Source organism: Eriocheir sinensis, chromosome 10, assembly GCF_024679095.1.
Source record: "Eriocheir sinensis breed Jianghai 21 chromosome 10, ASM2467909v1, whole genome shotgun sequence".
Lineage (NCBI taxonomy): Eukaryota > Metazoa > Arthropoda > Malacostraca > Decapoda > Varunidae > Eriocheir > Eriocheir sinensis.
This window is the reverse complement of record NC_066518.1, coordinates 9,889,274-9,916,181: the sequence shown is the minus strand read 5'-3', so window position 1 is coordinate 9,916,181 and position 26,908 is coordinate 9,889,274. Positions and strand designations below refer to the sequence as shown.

The 26,908-nt window shown below is 41.4% G+C and overlaps 1 protein-coding gene across 14 annotated transcripts in view; it reads right to left on the bottom strand.

Annotated features, from left to right (window-relative positions):
• The window catches only part of LOC126996566 (calmodulin-binding transcription activator 1-like), a 222,642-nt gene that overhangs the window by 28,573 nt on the left and 167,161 nt on the right, over positions 1–26,908 (bottom strand). For 10 of the 14 annotated variants that reach the window (XM_050857148.1, XM_050857151.1, XM_050857147.1 and 7 more), the window contains exons 4-10: positions 25,458–25,525; positions 18,393–18,528; positions 13,069–13,170; positions 12,576–12,717; positions 12,007–12,053; positions 8,836–8,874; positions 6,059–6,364 (exon numbers count right to left, since the gene is read on the bottom strand). In XM_050857148.1, coding sequence (XP_050713105.1) covers positions 6,059–6,364; positions 8,836–8,874; positions 12,007–12,053; positions 12,576–12,717; positions 13,069–13,170; positions 18,393–18,528; positions 25,458–25,525 — 840 coding nt within the window. The remainder of the gene's footprint in view (positions 1–6,058; positions 6,365–8,835; positions 8,875–12,006; positions 12,054–12,575; positions 12,718–13,068; positions 13,171–18,392; positions 18,529–25,457; positions 25,526–26,908) is intronic. The other 4 variants (XM_050857141.1, XM_050857153.1, XM_050857143.1 and 1 more) reach the window with 3 other exon arrangements.

Here is a 26,908-nt window from a genome sequence, read left to right as displayed (position 1 = left end):
TTGCAAGAAGCTTTATAGATAACATCACAGAAAAACAGTAGGGTTTAACTCTGGCAATATATGCAAAACATAAATGTAGGAAATTTAAGTGGAAACTAACAATACAGAACAAGAATATGACTAAACCAGTGACGAGCTACTAAGAGATTTGATTTTATATACATTGAATTAAAGAGGAAGAAATTTACCTCCTCCTCAAGCCCTGCATATTTTTAAGCAACAGTGTGTGCATGTGTGTTCACCCGGGCTCTTTACCGAGATGTGATGCAGGAGATGAGCTATGCATGGAGTCCTGTCTCCGTGTCTCAATTAATAAAACAAACTTGTCAGGACTGGATGACCTCGTTTGTCCAGGAATGCAGCCACAGTTCAGTACGTCTATATGAATTACTATATTTCTTGACAGCCTCCAAACATGTATTTTCTTTATTGTGATTGTTTTATATTCAGTTAGCAAAGATGTCAGCTGAGATCACTCCCACCCCCCTCATGTTAATAGATCTGAGTGATAAGGAAGGCAAGAAAGGAAGAAGGATGTGAGGAAGGAAGTTGGAGTGAAATGGGGAATGTGAGGGTTTATAAGCCAGGGCTGAGAGGTTGACAACACAGCTGGCGGTACACATGTTGAGCCGCACTTTCAACTTTTGTGTACGTTCTGGTTATGCTGCGAGTTGTGTCACATTCTCAAAAGTGAAAGCCTACCTCAGCTGAATAAAAATTATCTGTAAACATTTACTGTTTTTAATCTGGTATGGCATGAGCAGGTTTGGAGTTTCAAGAGCAGTGTAACACCTTTAGTAGGGTGCTGGATAGAAAAGAGGAGGAGAGGATGTCAGGAAGAAGTTAGCTTCTCTTTACCAGCCACCCCAGCCCAACACTGTGGACATGAAGGAAGAGGTGCCCTGCTCACACTCATGCTAACTGGCAATGCTGTTGATCAACCCACAATGGCTATTGGGAAAAATATTAATTCCCAAAGTAGATCAATTTCTCATGTGCAGTACTGCCTAAGACAATATAGGTGTGTTACTTAATTTCCTTCAAAATTTTAACCATACTTTTCCTTATGTAAGCCTTAGAGGTAAAGCATACATTGTTTTGGTGATACTGTTTGTTGTTTTGAAGACAATGGATTGTGAAATGCTTTAAAATTCATAATCTTATGTAGTAGATTGCGTCCTCTCTACAACTCCCTCCATCCAACCCTGTATTTCCCCTACCACACTTCCCCAAAGTTTCCCCAACTATCTCTCCCCACTCCTGTCTCCCCTCTCATCTACGTACCTCTCCCACAGAAGGGGGTGGAGCGCTTAGTTTGAACTTTCCATCCAGCTGACAACCTCCACCCAAGAAAAGTGCTAGTGTTGGGAGGCGGCACATTACCACTAGCCAGGCCACAAAATTGAACAAACAGGCTCAAGGGCCAAGCGCACCTACAGGGTATGCTCCCATTATTGATATATGTAGATAATTAATGGGTGTTGACTTTAAGGCCTTGTGCTAAATTTTAACATACAGATTAGGGCAAAGCTAAATGAAATCATGAATGTTATCTGATATATTTTATCACTTAAATGTGTTCCCACAAATGTAAACAAACTAATTTCCCTCCCTCAACATGATCATTTATGATAAATGACAGGTCATACTGCGACACTTTGCTTGAAATATCTCTATTGTACATTTGAAATGAGGTTGGCTAAACTAGAATAAAACAGAGATATAAAAGCACCAGCAGTAAATGTTGCACCAAATAATGATAGCAGTTTAAGGTCATCACATACTCTGCCAACATGGACTGCCCTACATGCATGCTGAAATTCTTCAGCAATTATATTTTTGGAGCTGATAGTTATCCATGACTGCAACAGGAAAAAACCTAGTTCACTTGTAGCCCTGTCTGATGAGGTTACCGAAGCTCAGCCATTCACTACGGAATCAAAGGCAAGCATTTCAAAGCATAAGTATGAATCAAGTAAATGAAGGCTTGGATGTGATGTGACTAGCTTTAACATTAAGCAAAATTACTGAGGCAAATGAGAGGCATTTAAAATAAGAAAATTGTAGAGTAATCAGTAAAGTGAAAAAAGTAAGAATGATGTACATAATTAGTACTGAGGAAAAGACTTGTCTAATGCATGACTCAGGTCAGTGGCTTTAAGTGCTGAGAATAACAAGAGGAAGTAAATCAAAAGAGCAAAATGGCCTGCAGGAGTTAAAGTTCACTTCTGTTTTAAAAGTTGCTTTGCATTAGCAAAGTTAAAATGCATATGTGGGCATCACTAGGCGTTAGGAAGTCTAGTATGACAAAAAGAGCAAACTACATTGCTTGCAATGCAGAAAAAATGATGGGAGGTAGATTACTGTGAAATCTAGGGAAAATATTGACAAACAGGTTCATCACTACTGTAGGGGAAGACAGTTAGCAGAAGACTACAGTTGACACTCAACCAGCACAGTGGTGCTGTGCCAACCATGGACATAAATGGTGACGTCCACATTGATGAGCCCCATCTTACCCTAAAAAAAGTCTTCACCATTTGCTCTCAGTAAATACTCTCTCATTCTTAGATGTGCAGTGAGAAGAATATTCAGGAAAGTACAAGAATATCCCAAAGTGTCAAATGTAATTGGGAAATTGTCCCTGCTTACTAAATTAACCCTTCCACAGTCATCTTATCTTTATGCAGCCACAGTGTAAATGTATGTTTATTATTAACATGTGCCCCAAATTCATGTTAGTTCAGTTATCATCATCATCATTTTGTTTAACGTCCGTTTTCACTCTTCCTGAGTGGTTGGATGCTTTACGGCTCTCCTCCATTCTACGTACTCTGTCTTCTGCCCGATGCTCATCCAAACCCATCAATGCCAAGTTTTCCTGTATACACCTTCTCCACATTTTCCTAGGTCTATCGACTGGTCTCCTTTCTTCTACCTCCAATCTCTCCAAAAACCCCTGCACTGTATCCTCCCCTGCTCTCTTTACATGTTTAAACCACTGGAGTCTTTCCCTTCTGAGCACTGTTTCCACGTCCTCTACTCCACATCTGTTAGCTACATCTGCACTGGACACCCTGTCTTGCCACCTGATCCCCGCCATATACCTCAGCATTCTGCGATCACTCGCTCTCAATACCTCCATCAATTTTCTAGTTAGAGCCCATGTTTCTGCTCCATACAACATCACTGATCTAATACACACTTGGTACACCCCTGCTCTGCTCTTTAGAGGGATGCTACAATTCACAAGTAAACTAGCCACCTCCCTCCAATTAACCACGCTGGCACCACTCTTGCTCTCACTGTCCTCTCCACCTCACAGTCCAGAACATCTCCCAAATAACAGAAATGTTCTGCCTCATCCATCTTTCCTCCATTTACCTCTAGTTCATTCCTCTCAGTTTTTTTGTCCTTGCTGTCTCCTTACACAAGCTGGGCATGTAAAATTCTGCACTCCTCTTACATTTCTGAGACCTGAGTTCAATTATATCTATGCATATAATTTTTCTGTGCATAACTAAAGTGTAAAATATGTTGAGCACAGCATGCCACTTGTAGCCCATTTATACACTCATACACACAGACATTCCTGCCCCGCCTCCCCTCCTCTTTGTCTCGGGGCTGAAACACACAGTGGCAGTCATACATACATACATAAATGTACAAATGACAATGTAGGACTGTTATTACAAATGATGCTATAATGAATGCTTTTTCCAGATAAGATCAAGATGCTGCAATGAATAAATACGATATAATGAACTTGTAGTAATACTGGCCATGTGTTGACCTGAGAATAGGGTTTGTTTTTAAATGTCTCTGAGTTTCACTGATGTAGTTATGTATCTGCTTATTTTGCCCTTAGAAGTGGAAATACTTATTTTTTGCAAATAATGTGCAATAAAACTCAAACCATGAGCTTGCCAAATAGTGAGGAAGTTGGTTATCTTAAAAATTTGTAAAGTGGAAAAAGTGTAGCAAATCTAAGTACTGAGTGTTATATAACTAAATCAACAATCTGTACAATTTTGAAGAACAAGAAAGATAAAAATGTGCAGAAGAGGTGAGGAAAATCTCTAGTCTAAGGTCGCCATCCTCCCCGCCTCTTGCCTTAACCCTACACCCCTCAGCTGACTTTTGTAGGCCTCCAAGTCCCCTTCCTGCCCCAAGTGAGTCCCAGATAGCCTCTTCCCACGTCCTACAGCACACATGATAGAACTCAGTGATCTTATGCTTCATTTTTCATTTTTTAAATAGTTACTGCGTGACATTGTGGGTGTACACATGTTTGTAGCCGCTTCACTTTGCACAGTTCAATGTCATTTTTACTGTTTCCAATTTCATGCCATTTCCTATGGCACTAAGAAGTTCTTGGCTTAGCAAAGCACATATGACAACAAAAGTTTTGTTTGTAAGGTAGGGAACAATGTGTGGGCACACTGATATAATGGATTTTCGCTGTGTTGGGTAACTTTGATCTTGGCTGTGGGCTTGGAATGGAGTATCCATAAATACATTTATTTCAATGTATGCTTGAGCAAACAAATATTATAATGAATGACTTTTTAGGATTAGTTATGTTTTTTCCATAACCCACAGTAATACATTTATTAATGTGCTTTTTCCATTTAGTTAAGTGATCATTTGCCTGATGAATGGTGACATCCATCAATCAATAAAAATTTAACAGATCAAAATTGCTGTACCCAAGATATATCATATTGTTTTCTATGAACTCATTCCACTGAGTACAAGTAGGTGAAATCTCCACTGGCTAAGCATTTGGTTTTGGATTTAAGCTGTGGTACACGCAAACTGAGGATTATAAAACTACTACTTTTCAAAATGACTCGTGTGAGGAGAACGAAACTGAAGTGATGTGCAGCATAGTGCTTTGCTAAATGAGATATGAGTAGTAAAGTAGACCTTGCAAACTGCCCATGTTCTTTGAGAAAAGGCCTTCATATTTAATTTGTGGTAGCAAGGTGTGTTTGAGAGTAACCTCCCCAAAATTGATCTTTAAAATTGATCTTTATAAAGATAAGAGCATATAGAGTTTAATGGACATTAATATATCTGAGGGACCAGTTATCAAATAAGTCAAATAAGTTTCTTGTGACTAGATAATATGTTCTACTTGGAGCCCTCATCTGACAGGTTTAACTCTCAAGATATGTAAGAGAAGTCAAATTTGAATTTCTTTGATGCATTTTCCAGTGAAACAAAAGGGGCACAAATATTTGGAATAGTGGATGGACCAACCTAACATAGTTTTTTATTACCACCATAGTAGGGGTAGAACAATTTGGGGAAAATGTATAGCCATGCAGTGTGGTGTGTTATACATTTGTCTCAATACATGCACTCTTCAAAATGGTAAATGACTGTGCAGTATCAGCCAAGCTCTCATTCACTTTATAACTATGAGAAAGAGGTGCTGGAGAGGTCCTGTAGCTTTATACAAAGGTAATGCGGTGAAGTCACTCACTTTCCTACTCAAATCAGCGTTACCTGCCACCCTAGCCTGACAACTCCCATGGAGTTGCAAAATATGTGAATGTGTAGGTGCCAATTTATTTATTTTTTCTCATGCTTGAAGTCATCAACATCAAGCAAGTGTTTGTTGCTGAAGGCAGTGTGGATGTAAATGTACAGAAAGTTAATTTACTTCTCCAAGTTGTCTACCATTTTAAGATTATTGTGTACTTATGAGAAATATTATATTTTGCCATCTTGCCTAGAAAATAGGATTTGTGATGATGGTACTGGCAAATTATATTATTATTATTATTATTATTATTATTATTATTATTATTATTATTGTTCTTGTTATTATTATTAGTGACATCATCATCATTATTATTCTTTATTACTACTCAACTATCAGAAAGCTAATCACTACTTCCTAAACAATAAATGAAATGATAAACTGCATTATTTTCTTTCCACAATTTATGCTTTACATAGCCAGATGTTAAAAATATATAACATTACCAATTACAACTTTTATCCTCTTAAGGATGTGAAATTTATAAAATACAGGCATAGAACTCACCTGGTTGTTGTCGCTGTCTGAAGGTGCCGGCATGGCCACCAGAGCCTGGCGGGAGGAGGTGACAGTGTTGGGCCCCTCATGGTGGTGGTGGTGGTGGTGATGGTGGTGATGGTGTGGCAACTTGGCCACACTCAGGCGCCGGAGAGGGTGTAATGTACATTGTTTACTGTGCTCAGCGCCCACTCCTGCACCACAGCCACACTCGACACCACTTTTATTTGCTACAGCCGCTGCTGCTGCTGCTGCCCTTGCCACGCGCTGCTTCTCCATCAGCTGGGCCACAATGGCCTCCACCGTCTCAGCTGTCTGAGGGTCAAACATTTGTTCAGCAATAAGCAACTCCTAAGATACAATATCTATAAATTTATTGAATTTTAAAAAAAAAAAAAAAAAAAAAAAAAATCTTTGAAAAAACAAATTGCAAAATCTATTGAGAATCATGTTAAAGTTGATACATTTTTTTTTTAATTTGCTAAGTGAAACTCAATACTCTCAAAGTTAATAATATCTGAATTAAAAGACAAATGTGTTTGGTGAATGGCCTTTACGTTATTTTCCCAGATTATATGACTAATGCATTAAAGTGTGCTGATGTATTGAAATCACACCATATAAGAGTAGTAACACTTCTGTACAGGCAGACGTCATCTGCTGAGCCAGCAAAAACTACTGAAGATCAACTTTTCATATCATGAATGTATATTAAGAAAAAATGTTGAAGGCATCCAACAAGGTAAAGTGACAATAATAATAACAATAATAATAATAATAATAATAATAATAATAATAATAATAATAATAATAATAATAATAATAATAATAATAATAATAAAATATATGCTGAGATAGGAGCTGTGCTAGCCACCAAGCTGAGCCTGAGCCAGGCTGTGTTGATGCAGAGGCATCACTGGCAGCTGAAAACCTCTGATTCATGTGCCAGGCTCATCAGGAGGACCCATTATACATTCCATTATGGCATTACTAATGATTCACCTTGGCCACATAACTCCATATTTATAAAGTATCCATCAGAATTATTTATTATTCACAATGTATATTGCAGAACATTGACCTGCATGTAAAGTACACTAGTTACATACCTGTTATTTATAGAAATATTTAATTTTCTTAAAAAAAAGAAAAAACAGATGAATGACTTCTGCCTGCAGTAAGGAAATATATTATAAGTAAAACATTGCATTAGGTTGTAAATAGGAAAACTCAATTCTAGGCTGCAGTCATGCAAGTCATGCAGGTACAATGGTGTCTTACCTTCTCAACTAGGTCATAAATATATAGGGATCTACTACAGTCCTGTTACCTGGCTGCCCACCGCACAGTGTTGCTGAATGATGTTACAAAGAGGGCCTACAATATGCAACTTAATAGTTGTTATTTATTATAAAGTTGTGATAAATGTGGTGTTAATACATACATGTGTATGTTTTATAAATATATATATATATATATATATATATATATATATATATATATATATATATATATATATATATATATATATATATATATATATATATATATATATATATATATAAGCACACACAGTATATACAATTCATTCTTTGTAAATCTCTGTGGGAGTCAGCTAAGAGTACTTTTACTACTTAGAAAATATACTAATGTCTCCAATTCATATTAGAGAAAAACACTAGCTGGAGGAAGGTTGCTGGGTACATCAGTATTAAGAAGTGAAAAAAAAAAAAAAAAAAAAAAAAGTGTTCTGTGACTGAACTTACAAACCAGTAAAATAGTTTATAAGTTCAATTGTCAGGAAATTGTGGCTCATGCATGCTTGGAGCTCAAACAAATACTTAACAAGACTAGAAAAACAACTCACATAGAATTAAGTTCTGAATTTTTTAACTTTCTGCTAAAAAAATCAATCATTATTCTGTATAAGTATTTCTTTCAGTAATTCTAGCGCTGATCTCATGTGAGACTCATTAGTTTACCTGCTTGGTATTTTGTTTTGTCAAGTGGTTTTAGTGTAAAACATATCTTTTGATCTGATATGCTGACATCATCATCATCAAATACTTTTGGGGATTACAAATTATTTTCCCTAAGAAGTGTTTACAATGCATCCATGTCATGATCCTGAAATAGTTGGCAATAAGAGAATTACTCTATGTCCATTTATAGTCATATTACATGTTGCATGACAAGTTCAAATGAAATGCAAAGAGAAGTGATTTACTGGAAAATATTATGACATTACATTAAAAAAAATCAAGTCAAATATTAGTTATGAAAATCTTTCTCAAAGTTCTTATTGCAAATTTCATTGAAGTCATTAATTTGGAAAACAATTGCAAGGGCAAAGGGAATGCTAGCTGATCCACATTTTTAGAATTGCAAAACATGTGAGGTGAGTTGCTTATGAATTTAAAATTGAAAAATTTAATTTATATGCATTGAACTATTTTATGAGGGGCACATGGATGGCAAACGACTTAATTAATGTTTTCTTTTAAATGTGAGCTTTACTTTCTTTTTCAGGGAACACTTGAACATATATAAAAAAATTTTGGTTACCAAACAAGTAGTCAAGTGTATGGAAAAAAATATGAATAGTACACAACAAAAAGAGACCCCTAAATTTTCAGGGGGTTCATTTTGGGGAAAGTTCAACATCCAAAATGCTAATGAAAATCCTTCTTAAGTCAAAAGCAGAGGTTTTGTAAATTAAAACTTACAAGCCATGGATTGCTAGGAAAAACAGGTGTAAGGATGAGGTAGCCGAAGGGACTACTAACCTTGCTGATCTGGCTGTATACTCGCCCTCCACATGAAGGCTAAAGGAACACAGAAACACTCAACACTGATACAGGGGCCTCCGAGCACACTCAAGGGGGAGTCGAGGGAGAGGGGGGCATTGCTACAACTCGTTTGGGATGTTAGTTGGTCATTTACATGCATCTATTATACTGCATCAAGTTACACAGTAATATGCAAAAGTCAGCAGAGGGAGGGAAAAATTATTACTAAGGGGGCTCTAGTATATAAAATGACTGGCTGAAAAATGTATCCCCCTTGATTTAAGTGTACTCCATGAGCACTACTACAAAGTACAATACAGACTAAATATATATGGCAAGAGTACCTTATACGTGTAGGCAGAATATAGTAAGTAATGCACAACTAGACATTGAAAAGGTATTGAAAGTACATACCCTATATAAAATATTGCAGGTATGGAAATGAAAAGGATGGATAATTGCGTGCCACGATGTAATAATGATTTGCAGAGCATTTTCAGCTGTAAATATGTTATAGTGTGTTTATATGAATTATGAAGAAACTACACTGAAAATTAAAGAACATACAATATGAATGCAAATAGAATATTTATTCATTGCTATAACTTCTCAAAATGAACACTCTGGCATACAGGGACAGTCACCTCTGTGAGTGGTATTGATTAGATTTCTTGGCACTGTGAACTCAAGTAATTTCACTTTTTTAAATGCCTGCTCATCATGTGGTTTCAAGTTGATTGCATGACATACATGTTACTTTATTTATTAATGATGTGAAAGCTGGAATATGAGAAATGGAGGCTCAGTTATGAACAGCAGAGAACTTCAGTTAAATCAAGATAATTGCACCTGTGTTTAAAGTCCTGTAGTAAAGTCAAACCCAACAGCTAAATTATCAATCTCATAACATATGATTACACAAAGTTTGTCATCAAAGGACTTACTAAATACCATAATTTATTCCATGATAGGTTTACTTTTAATTGTTTTCACACATAGGTTACTTGACAGCAATATTGTATCTGTGGCACTCAAAACTATAAACTTTGAGGATTACTTTATATATATATATATATATATATATATATATATATATATATATATATATATATATATATATATATATATATATATATATATATATATATATAATCCTTATCCATCCCTTTCCTCCATACCTGCGCTAGAAATATGGAGCCTACTCCACATACAATACAAAGCTTTCGCACAAATACTGGTCAAGGCTTTCCGTTTACAAGACTAATATTCATAGAAATTACATGTTTACTTATACATACATACACATACACACACACACATATATATATATATATATATATATATATATATATATATATATATATATATATATATATATATATATATATATATATATATATATAATTAAAATGAAGGAGTAACTAATCCCAAATTACTGCCAAGAAATGAAGTTTGTTTGAAAGCCTTGAACAGCACAGCCGATGATGCAGAGTTTTAAGAACAGCCCTAAGTCAGCTTTGCTGCTGAGAATATGCAGCTTCATTCTGTTAGGAGCAGCTCACAAACATCCCTGAGTGTCTGGAGCAGCATAAAGACAGCTTGGAATCTTAGTAGCACAACAGAAGACCAGCCATATTTGCATGGCATGGTAAAACAATAAGCCCAATGTATAGCACATAAAATCAACAGCTTCAAATGTATGTATATATATACTTCTCAGTGCAGCAAACTAAATGCCTTGTGTTTCCATCGCAGAGCAAAGGAAGTGCCGGAAGTTTGCATTGCACATAAACAGTCCAGAGCACGGTAGGCATAACACATAATAACCCACAGCTGGCTGACAAATGAACCCAAAGACCTGTTTGCTGAATTCATATAAAAGCAGAAAACAGTAACTTGGCTCAAAAGCAAGTCAGAGCAGAAGGCTGAAGACGGCTTCGTGTGACCCCGTACACAGAGACTTGAAACTATATTAACATTATATAACTCTTATAGCCTCGAGACATTCATGTATCCTGTGCATTACACACAACTAATTACGATTCATTAAATGTATATGCAAATTCATAAGTTATCAGGAATATGACCACAGAATACTCCACGACTGAATCTTCTGTAAACAATGTATATTTTTCATACTTCTGAAAATCAGATAATATTCATGGCTACTGCCAATGAACATGCTGAGATGTGGACAAGTATTAGATAAAATAATGAAGAGAACTGATTGGTGAGATCAATTATGAAATGTTACTTCGATAACGAATTGCCAAAAGCACTGAACAACTTCCAGTCTTAACTAACAATAATGAGGTACAAATCATCCTCAAGATAAATGTGGAAGAATAGCATACGATGACAACTCCGTGAGACAATATTAACCTTGAAAGATATAACACATCTGTAAGATTGAAAAAAAAAAAATCTTTTCTTTAGACTCTTCAATTTGGTGACATATATATGTCATACTATAATTAATTAGCCTATCATAAAAGAAAACGGGCTTGTAGCTGTTTTCTGTGGCTGTCAACTTTAAAAAATTGTTGTGAATAATTAATTTTGTTACAAAGGAGTCGTCAATGGCAAATCAACATCCTGTTTACTAGATGCAACCCAACTAAGAGTGTGTTGGAGGATGTAAGGACTATACTCAAACAATGTAGCTGCGTGTTTCACGGGCGAGAAATTCAGTGGATGACCGAGGGTTTGACCGGCTATATTATGACACTTCCCTACAAGATACAGCAAAACGTATTGCCCTTGATGGTGGGCCATCCATGAATATTACTGTATGGCAACTATAACGACAAAACAACAACTCGCCAATAGCGCAGACAGGCAGTTTTATCACACCAAGCGAACAGTGACTTCCACGGCTCGGGTGAACTCGCATGTCAACCGTAGAATTAACTTTCCATTTAATTCTGATGGTCACACTTTTGGGGATATTTACAAAAAGAAATGTATAGAATTTCTGGAAAGATAAAAGTGTCCCTCCTACTGAGGAAAAAACTTCATTGAAGGATAAGCTTTTTCCTATGATGGACACATTCTAAGAGGCTGCCGACTGTGTGACGTGTGTGGGTCAGCCGTCACACTCAGCTCAGCCATACAGTCTCCCTCAGTCTCTCCCTTTCTCTCTCTCTCTCTCACACACACAATATTTACCGATATCTCAAGTTCGTTGTTGAGGTCCGGCTCATCCTCGCTGAAGACTGCGGAAGCCAGGGTAAAAGTAGCTCAGTAACACCCCAAAACACAATTCATTTGTTTAGCGTGAAAATCTAATACTCTATCAAACTTGGGTTCTGACAAGCATTTGTGAATTACAAGAAATTATTAATGGTATGTAAAACGTCACTCTTCTAAACTACGTGATGCGTCTAGCTGATTGAAGATGATGAGTTGCTGACAGACTAATGTCATTAATAAAACTGATGTATATTATATGACGTGACAGTTTTTAGAACCACAGTGATGGGACAGATGACTTGAGAAATAGTGCAGAGTCACCGCTGTGGCTGGCACCCTTGGCACGGCCCCGAGCAGCCCCGCCCTCCGCCGGCACTCACGGGGGTGAGGCCGGTGGAGCCACTGCCACCTCATCAAGATGGCAGTGCTGGAGCAGGGCCACCAAGGGCCTGGAGCCCAGAGCTGACTCATGAACTACAACTCAAGTGCATTTATCGTGTACAGAGTTATGTGACAGATGTTAACCGGCTGGGGGCAGCACTTACACATGGGCTTGAGCTGACTGATCAACTCTTCTTTGGTCCACTCCTTTTTGTCGGCCCAGAGGGATATGCTGGAGGCCATCACTAGCTTGTTGTCGTCGGGGTAGGGCACGTTGAGGTAGTGCACCAAAACGATGTCCGGGTTCTGTACGTGAAGGCAACACGAGTCACTCACAAGCTCACACATTCCCTTACTAGAAACAATACAACCTGTAAAATGCTTACAAGAAACAAAGCCAGCTCAAGGAAGAAATTATAACGAAAAAAAAAAGAAAAAAAAAAGAATGCGTCTTCTCGTACGCTATTTCCAAACACAAAAATACTAATACAGAGGACTAAAAACGCTGAAACACTATCAAGGGCTTTATGGTGACGCCCGGGATCCTCATTTCGCTGACTGAAAATTTTATCATGCATCGAAAGCGCTGGCGTTAACGTAGTGAGGGCAAGCATTAATCCTCCTCTCTGTATTACACCCGGCAGCCCTGACACGCACCGGACCGAAGCACTGAGAGGGAACACTCGCCTGCAGCAGCCAGTAGCAGCGCCGGTGGAAGGTGGGCAGGATGGCGGAGTGGACGTAACACCCGTAGATGCACTGAAAGAGAGGGATAAGGTTACCAATACTTCTATCATAGGGACGTAAAAAGCAACTATGTACTAACCATTTTTTGTGTAGTGTTGAGATAAGGATTATATTACTTCATTAGTGTCATTTAGGTACTATAGAACACACACACACACACACACACACACACACCCTGACTCCCTCCCTATATAACCCTCCCCCGTACCCAGCTCGGTCCCGAATGAATGGTCGCTGCTCACATCGATTCGGTTTTGCTCAATTAAAACTCGATTATACTGCTGACCATGGAAGCTGCCGACGCCGAAAATGGAGATGTGATTATAACGCGCCGATAGCTTGCCCCCGTCGATCCTACCGCTGCTAAGCCTTCATCCTCAATGCTTCAGCCTCACCACAACAACAGAAACTACGAAAACAAGTTACAAAGAGGCGTTGCTACACTCTACACAGCCAAAGCACTTAGGATACACCCCCACCTTTACCGTTACTTTCCCACGAGTGCAATGTACAGTCGTAAGGCAAACCATGTAACTACGCTTTTTTTCTTCATACATCATTCAGAAACGGTTTCCAGGAGTCTCGGTAATGGAGTGACGGAGGTGATGGTGGCAGCAACCGAGCCCCGCGAAGCCATCCGTCACGCTCAGCGCACTGTGTTGTGAATTAGTGCCAGGAAATAACTCACGGGATCCGAGCCACTAAATGTGAGTTACGAGCTCATTACAGGAACACCACTTATAACACGATTACCAGGGAGAGTTGCACGTCGGCATGACACAGGCAGCGGCGGGACGGAGACTACTGCGTGGGGAGCTTCGGGTTGTCCCTCGGAACGGTAGGAGCAACAAATGTTTAAGGAGCCTGAGCTGTCCTCCCGAAGGTGAAGGAATGAGAGGTAGGTTGACGGGCAGGGTACTCACTCCTTCCTCGTTACACTGTGCGCGTACATGTAGGCGGTCCTCTTACCACTTTCCTTTGGTATTGAGGGAGACAGACCTCTCACCCCTTTCCCTGTGTTGGGGGAGTCGTGGATTGTTTCTCTTGTTGACATTGATAAGTTTGAGGCAAAAGTAAACACCCATCTGTTAATTCACTAAGAACTGTCTTTGTCATCCCTCCCCCTCCTCCTTTTCATTCTTCCCACATGGATGTCACTCTAATTTTCAATACCTATGTTTGATTTTCGACGGGATCCGGTCTGGGTCTACGTATATCAATTTTCGTTTTTCCCTTGATGCCTTTTCATAGATCTCAATACTAATACTAATTATACATGCCTAGTCTTGGGTAAGGCAGGACCCTCCCAAGCGTGCTGCGGGACAGGCCTCACTCATCACACGAGCATACAAGTGGCCGTCAATCTGCATAGCGTCCCCGTCCCCAAAAATGAAAAGGGGTCTGTTGCTCTCATAAATCCCTCATTAGCGCCGTTATGACGCAATTACTCTGGCCCGACTAACGCGGCGGCACCGGCGCTGGCCCGCCATTAATACCGCGCCATAATCACATGCGAGATTACCGTCCATCGCAAGCACATCCATCTTCAAGCAACAGGAGGAAAGTCTCTCTCTCTCTCTCTCTCTCTCTCTCTCTCTCTCTCTCTCTCTCTCTCTCTCTCTCTCTCTCTCTCTCTCTCTCTCTCTCTCTCTCTCTCTCTCTCTCTCTCTCTCTCTCTCTCTCTCTCTCTCTCTCTCTCTCTCTCTCTCTCTCTCTCTCTCTCTCTCTCTCTCTCTCTCTCTCTCTCTCTCTCTCTCTCTCTCTCTCTCTCTCTCTCTCTCTCTCTCTCTCTCTCTCTCTCTCTCTCTCTCTCTCTCTCTCTCTCTCTCTCTCTCTCTCTCTCTCTCTCTCTCTCTCTCTCTCTCTCTCTCTCTCTCTCTCTCTCTCTAACTCTCTCTCTCTCTCTCTCTCTCTCTCTCTCTCTCTCTCTCTCTCTCTCTCTCTCTCTCTCTCTCTCTCTCTCTCTCTCTCTCTCTCTCTCTCTCTCTCTCTCTCTCTCTCTCTCTCTCTCTCTCTCGGGATGTCAGGATGAAAGTGGCTCGGCTGATTGGATGGGGCGGACAAGCGAGTCGAACACACACCTGTGAGCTGAATGCTGATTGACAGAAATTCAGGTACAGAAAAATCCCTCGATAAACAATTCACCTCCTGGCAGACGACGCCTCGCGACACCTTACCCCGCCGGATCACTTCTTCATGGAGGTCCCGTATTATGATCGCAATATTCACGTCCATGACATTGGCAGCGGGAGATAATATACGATACACACACACACACACACAAACACACACACACATATATATATATATATATATATATATATATATATATATATATATATATATATATATATATATATATATATATATATATATATATAGGGTAGGAGGTGGCTGAGTGGTTAGCGTGCGGGTCCCGCATTCATCGCGTGCTGGACGACGCGGATTCGAATCAGCACGCTGCCACTTGGGATTTTTCAGTTACCGCCGAGTGGCCTAAGACTACCCACATGCTGTCCTGAAGACCACCCATCAACCAGGACTCTAGAAAAAACCGTCCAAGTGAATCAAGAATGAGTTCCGGGGGGCAGCATGAGCCGAGAATTAACGGCGTCACTATAAAAATTGCCTGCGCCATGACGGGCTTGGGCCGACCACCAGGCCCCTGAAGAAAGCCTACCGGCGCTATAGGCGAAGACGTAATATATATATATATATATATATATATATATATATATATATATATATATATATCTATATATATATTATATATATATATATATATAAATATATATATATATATATATATATATATATTTATATATATATATATATATATATATATATATATATATATATATATATATATATATATATATATATATATATATATATATATATATATATATATATAGACACACACACACACACACACACACACACACACACACACACACATACATACATACATACATACATACATAATGATTTAGCTCGAAAGAGGAAATGAAGAATGAAATTGATTTCACTCTTGAGCTAACGCTCGCACACAGCGGAGTGTGTGTATGTGCTGAGTAAATTCCAGCAAAACCCGGCGACCTGACGGTGAAATGCGAAATACATTTAGGCTTTTGGAGAAGAAAGAGGAAAGCTATTAAACGTGGAGGATATTTTAGAGCAGAGGAAAAAATAACAATCTACATTTCAATTCCGAGGCTTCATCACTCAACACTCTCCGGCCAGTTTTCTGATCACGTCTCTAAACGGCTATTTCATTTTTCGTTGCCTCTGTCTTCGGGGTTCTTTCTTTGTCGGTCTGCCATTCTATCAAGCTGGTGTCCATCTGCTACCACGTCGCACCTGCAGTGACCAGCGCAGCTCCAAAGGTCCATTTATCTTTCGAAAATTCTGATTCCATGCCGACGGCATTATTTTTTACTTCTTTCAAGTCCTCCACGTAACACCTTGGGTTATTCTCTTAATGTATGACTTTTGATGATCGACTGGATCAATGTATTCATATTTTGTCTTATATTCAATGATAACTGAGTAAATAGAGCGACGATGCTGACACCCTCAATGCAAACACTACTTCCAAATATTCGCTATGAGGTCTGAAACTAATTTTCCTTGGGCAAAAGGCTCCTTCGTGTGGTATTAATCAACCCTTGAAATGAAAAAAAAAAATTATATTCCACTGTCAACATTTAATCACTATATTTTCAGTTCAAATTAACGCATTGAAAAAAAAAAAAAAAAAAAAAAAAACGAATGAATGAAATGTACAAGTATGCTGAGATGAAACAATTTCAGAATACTTACATATACTAGGGATTTTAAGTGAGTCAGATCTGCTTCAGACATTATTCCCATGATTATACCGCATCCAAGATAACTTTCGATCATTACCTATCAAACGGCGACATGGGGAGGTCATTCTCGTAACTACAGACTTGTTGGGTGGGAAGGGGGGCAGACCACCTTTCATAGACGAGGTTGGTATGGTTTAGTATTCGTAAATAGCCCTGTCATGCACTCTCCTGACCTGTTCTAACCTGTTCTGTCACGTTGTATCTCGTCTTGTTCTGTCCATTCCTCTCTATTTCTGTCTTGCATGTCTATCTGTGTCTGTCTGTCGGTCTCTCCCTCATGAAGGTGAGGAGGCCGTAATTAATGCCGTACACGACGCGTTAATAATGAGACAAAAAAAAAAAAAAAAAAAAAAAAAAAAAAAAAAAAAAAAAAAGGGTGGGCGGAAAATAACACGAGCCAAAAATAGAGAATTTATCGACCGTGACTCTCGGGCACGAAACAGGTTGTCCCCTTTCCAGGAATTATGGCGGGACGGTTTTAAATGTCCCCTCCCCTTGAAAACTCCTCCAAGGCAGATCTCGGGCACGGCACCAACTCCCGGTCATGCGAAGTCTCCATCCTCCTCTCATGACACTGCGGCGAGGCGGATGAATCTCTTATCGTTTATAGGAGAAATGTAAAGCTCTTGAACTTGTAATTTCCATCGTTTAGAAGAGAAATGTAGAGCTCTTGAACTTGTAATTTCCATCGTTTACAGGAGAAATGTAAAGCTCTTGAACTTGTAATTTTCATCGTTTATAGGAGAGATGTATAGAGCTCTTGAACTTGTAATTTCCATCGTTTATAGAAGAGATGTAGAGAGCTCTTGAACTTGTAATTCCCTCCCGTTTTCATTCTCGGGATCTTCTAAGGCAGGGATAGGATTGAAAGGGTGGTTCTCTCTTTTATCTGTTCTGTTTTTGCAACTACTACTGGTAGGGTGAGATCGCATGTATTTATTATTTTGTACTGGAGCAAGTTCGTATGTGTGAGTGACTTGGTGCTCGGAGGCTCTGCAACGGGATGACTTGACCAGTGCTTTCTTCTTTCCTGGCTGTGCTCCCTTCCCCTCTTCCTCCCTTCCTTCCGCTCCTCTTCCAATCTTTCTCCACTTCCCCGCTCTTCCTCCCTTCCTTCCGCTCCTCCTCCAGTCTTCCTCCACTTCCTTCCGTCCCTCTTGTTTCCCTTTCTCCAACCGCTTTTCCATGTTTCCTTCCTACCTCAGCTTCCTCCTCCCTTCTTCCGTTTGCTTCCACCCCTCTTCCTTCCTCCGCCTCCTCCCGCTCCTCATCCCCCCTTTCTCAGCTTCCTCCCGCCTCTCTTCTTTCATCCGCTTCCTCCCGCCTTCTTCCCGCCCCTCCTCCCGTCCGCCGTGCACTCACCTCGATGCCCTGGACCTTGAGCTTCATGTGGTCCTCCCGAGTGGTCTTCCCGTCCTTCCTCTTCTTCCAGCAGTAGCCGTCACGTCGGTAGCGAACCTTCTTCCGCGAGTACAGGAGCATGGAACCACTCTTGGGCCTGCAGGAGGAGGAGGAGGTTGTGGTGTTGGTGGTAGCGGGAATGGAGAGGGAGAGAAAAAAAGAAAATTAGTAAACTGCAAGATTCCTACATTTGTTTGATGCTGTCTGTGTGTTTGTGTTTGTGTGTGTGTGTGTGTGTGTGTGTGTGTGTGTGTGTGTGTGTGTGTGTGTGTGTGTGTACGAGAGTGAGTGACATTCACGGAATCCTCGATTAACTCCGCCAGTGCCTGACTGTTTTCGTACGTGACCGTATCGTTTAAATCAGCACACACACACACACACACACACACACACACACACACACAAACGGGGAGGCAGCTAGGCCCTTAGATAAATCCCTTTGCCAATATTCGATCTCAACATCCGTACGAACATATGAGGCAACCTAACCTAACCTAACAACACGCGGGATACCAAGGTACGAAGAGACATCATATGAAAATGCTCTTAATAACATCTCAGCCGAAACTCGTGTCAAAAAAACTCTGATGAAGGATTGCTTTTTTTGGCAGGGTCGTCAATGTCTTGCCTAGAATTATAAATAAACCAATAAATAATCCTGTCTGTCTGCACCACTTTTTGCCACCCCGACACCAGATCTTTCTGCATGCGGGGAAGTAAGAGACAACAGGAGAGACAGACATGGGAAAGACACGACCAGACACATCTACACTGACTTCTTTTCTTTTTACAGCAGAGGAGACAGTTCAAGGGCGTAAAAAAAGAAAAAAAAAATGAAAAAATGCCCGCTACTTACTGCTCCTGAATAGAGTAGAGAGGAGTGGCCAAAAAGAGACCTGATCCCTATGTTTGGTTTTCAAGCGCCGTAGAACCTTAAATTTCCATATATATAATCTGACATTTTGCCCGGCTGACCCTTCACGCTAGCCGAGTTGAAAGGTCCGTTTGTGAGAGCAGTGACGTGCCTCTCCTCTCTCTTTTTTCCATTCCACGCGTTACATGGTGTTGGGTACAAGTGTAGGGACGCGGCGACCTCACTGCCCGCCGCCGCTTTGTAGTGCAAATAGCCCAGACGATAACCTTACAGCCCAGCCATCCCAGCAGAGCCTGTTGGGGCCGGTATCAGTGAGGGGATACGGCCGTAAAGTCCATCTCAAAGGCCTGATGGTATAGGTGGCCTGATGCTGCTGCTGGTGGTGGGTCTCGAGGAAGAGCGGGTCTGACTGGGGGTTATGTCGACGCCAAAACCTCGACCTCGAATGACTTGCCTTTCATACTGATAATAACGTTGATGATCACAATGATGATTCTTTTAAAGAGGTTATATATGAATACTGACACGATCTCAACTGTGGAGACCTGATGCTGCTGCTGGTGAGTCTCGAGGAAGAGCTGGTCTGACTGGGGGTTATGTCGGCGCCAGAACCTCGACCTCGAATGACTTGCCTTTCATACTGATAATAACGATGATGATTACAGTGATGATTCTTTTAAAAGGTTATATATAAATACTGACACGATCTCAACTGTGGAGACCTCAAAAAGTTACTCGTGATCCTTTGACAATACTACTAGAAAACTAAGAAGCTCGCAGTAAGGTTTTCAACGTATATTTCCGATGCGCTTTCAGGGGGAAGAAGGAGGTTACAGGTATCATCTTATTGTCTATACTGCAAGTGCTGGAGAGTTTTATTTTTCCGGGGCGAGCTATTTAGGTGATGTTCTGTGATTGAGCGGTTGTACGTTGCTTAAAGCCGAAGCACCGATAGCCGTGAAAACTGGGTGGAAATAATTAGAACTGAAGTCATGATTACGTGCCCTGAATAAAGATCGGCTTCCATAAATAAAACCTACGATGAGCACAAAAAGCACATAATGATAAATGAATAAAATAACTGAACTTGATAGACAATTCGTATTTCACATTTTTCATTAAGTCGACACATTATTAAGGATCGACAAGCTAATTTTGCTTATGAATTAACGTCAACAGTAAAAGACAGCCGTGACTGACGTTGAACAAAAGGGTACCGGCGCAGTGAAATATTCTGCTGTCCAACGAATTTCCACCACTGTTTAATCTTCCTTTGACTTGAATTTCTATCCATCATTAATTTATCTCATGTGTGAATGGGGGGAAGGGTGTTCTCTGGATGGTGGAGAAGGGGGGTGAAGAGGGAGAGGGGCAGCATATCCATTGTCACATGAGGTCTTGAAGCTGGTGGCGCGACGGAGCAAATAGAGAAGAAAAAGAGGGTAAAGAAGTAAGTGGGAGGTGGAGGAGGAGAAAATAATGATGATGAGGAGGAGGGAAAGAAGATGGAAAAGAAGACGATGAGAATGAAGAAGAAAATCACCACCATATTTACTCTTTTACCGCTTCTAATAATAATAACAGAAGCCAAAAAACATCAGTCGACTTGTGTTTGTCTGAAGCGCAATAGTTAACATATTCACAGATAATGCCTGTATATATTCGACCATTTATTCTGATGCGGTATTGGCAAGCGCAGACGCATATACTCTTAATAAAACCGCTCCCTACTTTATGCATCCTTATCGGAACAGGAGAAAAAAAACATGTCTGGTCAAGTCATATATACTGAACCATATAAAAACATCCCTGTACTCCAAGGGTCGTATTTCAAAACATTTAGTCGTCCAAGTTCACATATTTGACAAGGCTTTCGTAGGAGTTTTGGGCATTTCCAGTAGTAGTTATATGACCCTGGTGGTAGTTTGACCCTTCTTCTGTACCGCGAACCTCAAGAAACACTAATTAGAACCCGACCCATTCCCTCTTTGACCTTTAGAAATGGCTGATGTGAGAAGCCAAAGTGTCGTATAATACCGGCTCTAGTTTGCACGACTGTAATGATCATAAAAACGTCGACGAATTCATAGAAAAAAAACCCCCACCGACAACCGCCTCCAGTCACCCATGCGAGAGGGAATGAACCGGCACCGGGAATTTGTGGAAGAGAGGAAAAAAAACAAACAAACGCAAGAGGATTTTTTTGTTCTCCGCAACGTCACTTATGTTTTCCGGGAACGTCGCTGGTGAAGGATTGACTGATGAATGAGGGTGAAAAGAGAGGAAAAAAAGTGAATGAGAGAGAGAGAGAGAAAGAGAGAGAGAGAGAGAGAGAGAGAGAGAGAGAGAGAGAGAGAGAGAGAGAGAGAGAGAGAGAGGGGGGGGAAGGGGGAGGATACACGGAGCCTAGGTAGAACATGGGCAGTGATTTACACAAACACGAGGGCATGGAGGCAAACAAAACACAATAATATCTAGTTGAAATTAATGTCTGCCGGCGCTTTTTTTGTGCTTCCTGTATAATTTGGTGTATGGACCTATTCACTGATTTACGGGTGGCTGCGTGTGATTCATGAGCACTTTTCCATCACCCTGATCACAACTATTTATCCGGGCGTTGTGATGCGTTACGCCCCGCCCCGTCCCGTCCTTCCCCTGCCCCGCCCTGTCCCGTGCAGCGCCGTGTCGTTCGTTAATTCGCCGCTGCTGTTGTTGTCGCGCCGCTATTCATCTCCCGTGTGCATTGCCGGGTCGTATTTTGGGTTGGTACAGGTTCTGGTTCCGGTTCCACTGTACCTCCGTCCCTCCGCCTCTGTGCTGTGTCCTGTGCTGTGCGTGTGTGTTTTATTTTTTTTTATTTTTATAGTACTTGTGAGTGTATACAGCGGCAATACTCCGAGCCTCAGTTCCTTATTTTCCATTTGAGCCTCACCGAGTTTCCGCATCACGTAGTATAGACTGAAGGGGATCAGCGGGCGCTTCGGTATCGCGGCATCGCTATTTGTGCGACGCATACGCTATGAGGCACGAATCCGAGATGCATGCAGATCTCTATCCCACTGGCTTGTCCGAAGTGACACGCCAACCTCACTTCACAGTACGAGGGGTTAACTTTACTTTGTCCTAGTGTTGTATGTAGACGTCATCCAACAGTTGTCTTATTTATGTGCTTCTCTTGGTACTCGCCACTGAACTAAAAGGGCTATTACACTGGGCAAATTTTCCGTGGATCTTCAGTCAAACCACGATTTCCGCTGGCGTGCTTCTCATATTTCCGTGGTTTTCTGACGTGTCCACGATCTTCCAAAGCTACGGTAGATTTCACCGAAGGAGGACGGTATTACTCACCATCATCAGCAGCAGCAATAACAAGAATCAAATGAGAACCACGCTAGCGAAAATCGTGGTTTGACTGAAGATCCACGAAAAATTTCCCCAGTGTAATAGCCCCTTACCTGGAACGGAAATACGGCCTGCTAAATGGGCGGAATGCTGCCCAGTGCATCACCGGGAAACTCTCTCACTTAGCTTCATTATTTATGTGTAAGAGTTCGCCTACGTTACTCTACTATGATGCTTAATGCGCATATGATACGAACAAAAGTAATAAATGGGAGGCGGTCAACGCGTAAATGAATGACTATATAGCTTTTTTAAATCAGTGAAGATATACAAGCATTCACTACAGCGTGTCTGCTCTTCCACGCTTCTCTCAACGTCCAGGAAGTTGTTTTATTGACATATCTGACCGTCCGACACACTTCAGAACGTTAAAAGTATCAAAAACGCGGCTCAAAAAAGGAAGCTGCGCGTGGAAGACTTGCAGCGTGACAGGGGACGAATAAAACGAAACTCTCGACACATCGGTAAAACTGTCAGCACGGCAGCGCGGGGCGGGGGGCGCCTCTCCCGCCTCCCGACGGCACCTGCCAATGGGCTCTGCTGAAGGGAGGGGGTTCAGCGGCCATCCCTTCCTCCACCCCTTTCTTTCCTCCCTCTCTCACGTGTTCCTTTTTACAGGTTCTGGTGATCGTGTTCTTCCTCTGCTTCCATCATCATCTCCACTTTCTCCGCTTGTTTCTCCTCTTTATTCACTGTCTACCGGCTCGCTATTACACACAATCCTGAGCAAAGACAACAAACGTATATATTAGTGCCCTCTTCATCTCTTATCCTTCCTCTCCCACGCTTTTCTCTTACGCATCCCGCTACTCTTATTCTTGCTCTTCTTCTTCACCTTCACTTTATCCTTTACTGTCTTCTCCTCCGCAATGTTCTGAGCAGTGACATCGAACGTACAAATTAGTGCCCGCGTGACCTTTTTAGTCTTTTTTCTTTTCCCACGTTCTTCTTTCACGGATCCTGGTACTTTTATTTTTGCTTTACTTCCATCATCACCTACACTTCATCCTTTCCTCTCTCCTCCTCTTCCTGGCCTGTCTTCCACCTGTATAGTGCGCGTCCAATTTACTGGCCGCGTCACCTCAATCTTCCTTTCCCACGATTTTCTTTTACTGATCCTACTATTCTTGCTCTATTTCCATTATCACCTTTACTTCATCGTTCTCTGTGTCTTCTTCCTCTTCCTCCGGCTCTGTCTCTCACCTCTATAAGCACGCGAAGTCTTGGAATCTTGGACACTAACAACGGATATATAAATTGACTACTGCCCGCGTCACCCCTTCCCCCGCTGCCCTGTCTGCCACCTCTCTACTGCACGCGGCGGAGTCTAGGGCACTAACACCGGCCGTACAATTTACTCTCCGCGTCACCCCTTCCTTCGCCCGTTGTCCTCCACTTCTTTAGAGTACGGGAAGTCTTGGAGTCTAGGGCACTAACACCGGCCGTACAATTTACTCTCCGCGTCATCCCTTCCTTCTCCCGTTGTCCGTCCCCGTGTAATCCTGCCCCGCCTCAGCACACCAATCAGGGCTGGAGGGCCGCCAAGGCAATATCACTCCGTTTCCACAAAAGCCTCCCGGGATGCCAATTACACACACTGTTTGCGTCAGGCGGAGTATTGCTGGCTCCTGCGTGTCCTTCCCGTGCCAATTCATACAAAGTCCCGCTAAAATGGCAGCGTCCGGGAGCGTTAGTGGCGGCGGCGGCGGCAGTGTAGACCGTTGGTGTGTGTGTGTGTGTGGGGAGAGGGGGCTGTTGCGTATGTGTGTGTGTACACACACACACACACACACACACACACACACACATGACAAACGCTAACGAGGGCAAAGTTTTCTTTACCAACGGGGACTTTGAAACTGTGGGTAGTTTCCTCAGTATCTTTATCAACAATACTCTCTCTCTCTCTCTCTCTCTCTCTCTCTCTCTCTCTCTCTCTCTCTCTCTCTCTCTCTCTCTCTCTCTCTCTCTCTCTCTCTCTCTCTCTCTCTCTCTCTCTCTCTCTCTCTCTCTCTCTCTCTCTCTCTCTCTCTCTCTCTCTCTCTCTCTCTCTCTCTCCAGCCTCCCCCTAGCAGCTGGCGGCATAAAAACAGGCAGCAACTTTCGTCCTAACTCTCAGGCAGATCCAAAGGGGGTGCGAATACTTGGTGTCGAGTAACATCTGTATTGAGGGAGGGAAGCTGATGAAGGGTGAAGCTATGATGCGCCCGAAGATGACTTAAAGGAACATTCATCAACAAGTGAGAAGGGAGGTTGTTATGGCAAACTGATTCCTTGAGACAGTCATTTAAGGTGTGTTGGTAAGGGTTGTTGTTGTTCTTATATTTTTATTTTTATATTTATTCTTATTTTTATAATTTCTATCATTTTCTGTGACTTACTGTTATTGTTATCTCGAGTTGTAGTAACATTTCAGTAACGGTAGAATCAGTTGTTGTTTTAGTTGTAGTTGTAGTAGTAGTAGTAGTAGTAGTAGTAGTAGTAGTAGTAGTAGCAGTAATAGTTGTAGTAGTAGGTGTAGTAGTTGTAGCAGCATCAATAGCAGTAGTAGAAGAACACACACACACACACACACACACACACACACACGCTGATACCGTATAAATCACACGTACACAAGCCGGATCAGCGTCATACACAGTGATTAAGGACGAGATTGGAAATGGAGGATCGAGGAGCAGGAAGCGGGGGAGGAGGAGGAAGAGGAGGAGGAGGAGGAGGAGGATTGGTTGCTCAGAGACGACACTCACCTAATCTTGACCTCCTTGGAGAGCCAGTCGCTGTGTCTGTCGAAGCTGATGAGCAGTGAAGCAATTTCCTGGTGGGGGTGAAAAGGACTTGGTTAGTGAGTGATCCTGTGTGTGTGTGTGTGTGTGTGTGTGTGTGTGTGTGTGTGTGTGTGTGTCACCGTATCTGTGTGAAAATAAGACTCCATGTGTAAGTTAGCATATACTTAAACAGCAAAACGGAATAGGCATTACTAATCATTCAAAGGCAACACTAGTTTAATTCTACGTTAGCATAGCAAGAAATAGCAAAACGGAATAGGCAATACTTAACATTCAAAGGCAACACTAGTTTAATTCTACGTTAGCATAGCAAGAAATAGCAAAACGGAATAGGCATTACTAATCATTCAAAGGCAACACTAGTTTAATTCTACGTTAGCATAGCAAGAAATAGCAAAACGGAATAGGCATTACTAATCATTCAAAGGCAACACTAGTTTAATTCTACGTTAGCATAGCAAGAAACAGCAAAACGGAATAGGCATTACTTAACATTCAAAGGTACCATAACGCTAATATAATCCCGTCAGTAATTATTCATTGTAAGACAAAAATGAGTTAAGGGTTAAGTGAAGAAGAACAATGGTCTTTAAATCTACTTCGGAAACTTAGGTGACAGACGGCATCGACAGGCGACAAACTTCTTAACGCCGACTTAAACCATTAAGTGCATGACAACAAAGCGCTGCAATAAGTCGACGGTCAGACACGAGGGGGAGTAAGGTCGGTATCATAAGACACTTTCGCTTCTCACATCAACTATTTCTAAAGGTCAGAGAAGTGATCAATCGAGTTCTAATGAGTGTTTCTTCAGGCTCATGGTACTGAGGAAGGGTCAAACTACCACAGGGGTCATAAAACTACTCCTGGAAATGCCCTCAACTCGAATGAAAGCCTTGGCAAATATGTGAACTTGGAAGACGAAATGTTTTAAAATACGACCCTTAGAGCCTTCGTAATGAGCGCCAAACTTTGCCACCGTTCCAGGCGCACACGAATTCACCATTACGTGGAAATTTCCCGGAACGCTTCTCAGCACACGGCGATAATTTCAGTTCATTAGTTTCTGATTTGATTATCGAAGTGAATAAGTTTCTCGGGCAAGACTAACATTAGTACAAAGAGCAGGAGTGGGCGGGAGAAGGACTAGGAGGAAAACTTTAAACTCCTAAAACAACGGCAAGAGTTGGATGGTGTTTCTCTCGGTCTGAGTAATGGCGAGAGACAGAGCCAATACGCGCACGGGAGAACACCTGGAGGCAGTCAATCAGGGGGCGAGATTCAAAGAGCGGCGAGGAGGGGGACTTCGAACTGGATCTCCTCCCATTGCTGCCTGATGATATTCTTCGGCCAGGATTTCACACTCGTTGGCTTGGCTCCCTCTCACCCCCATGTTATTAACCCTCTAGCAC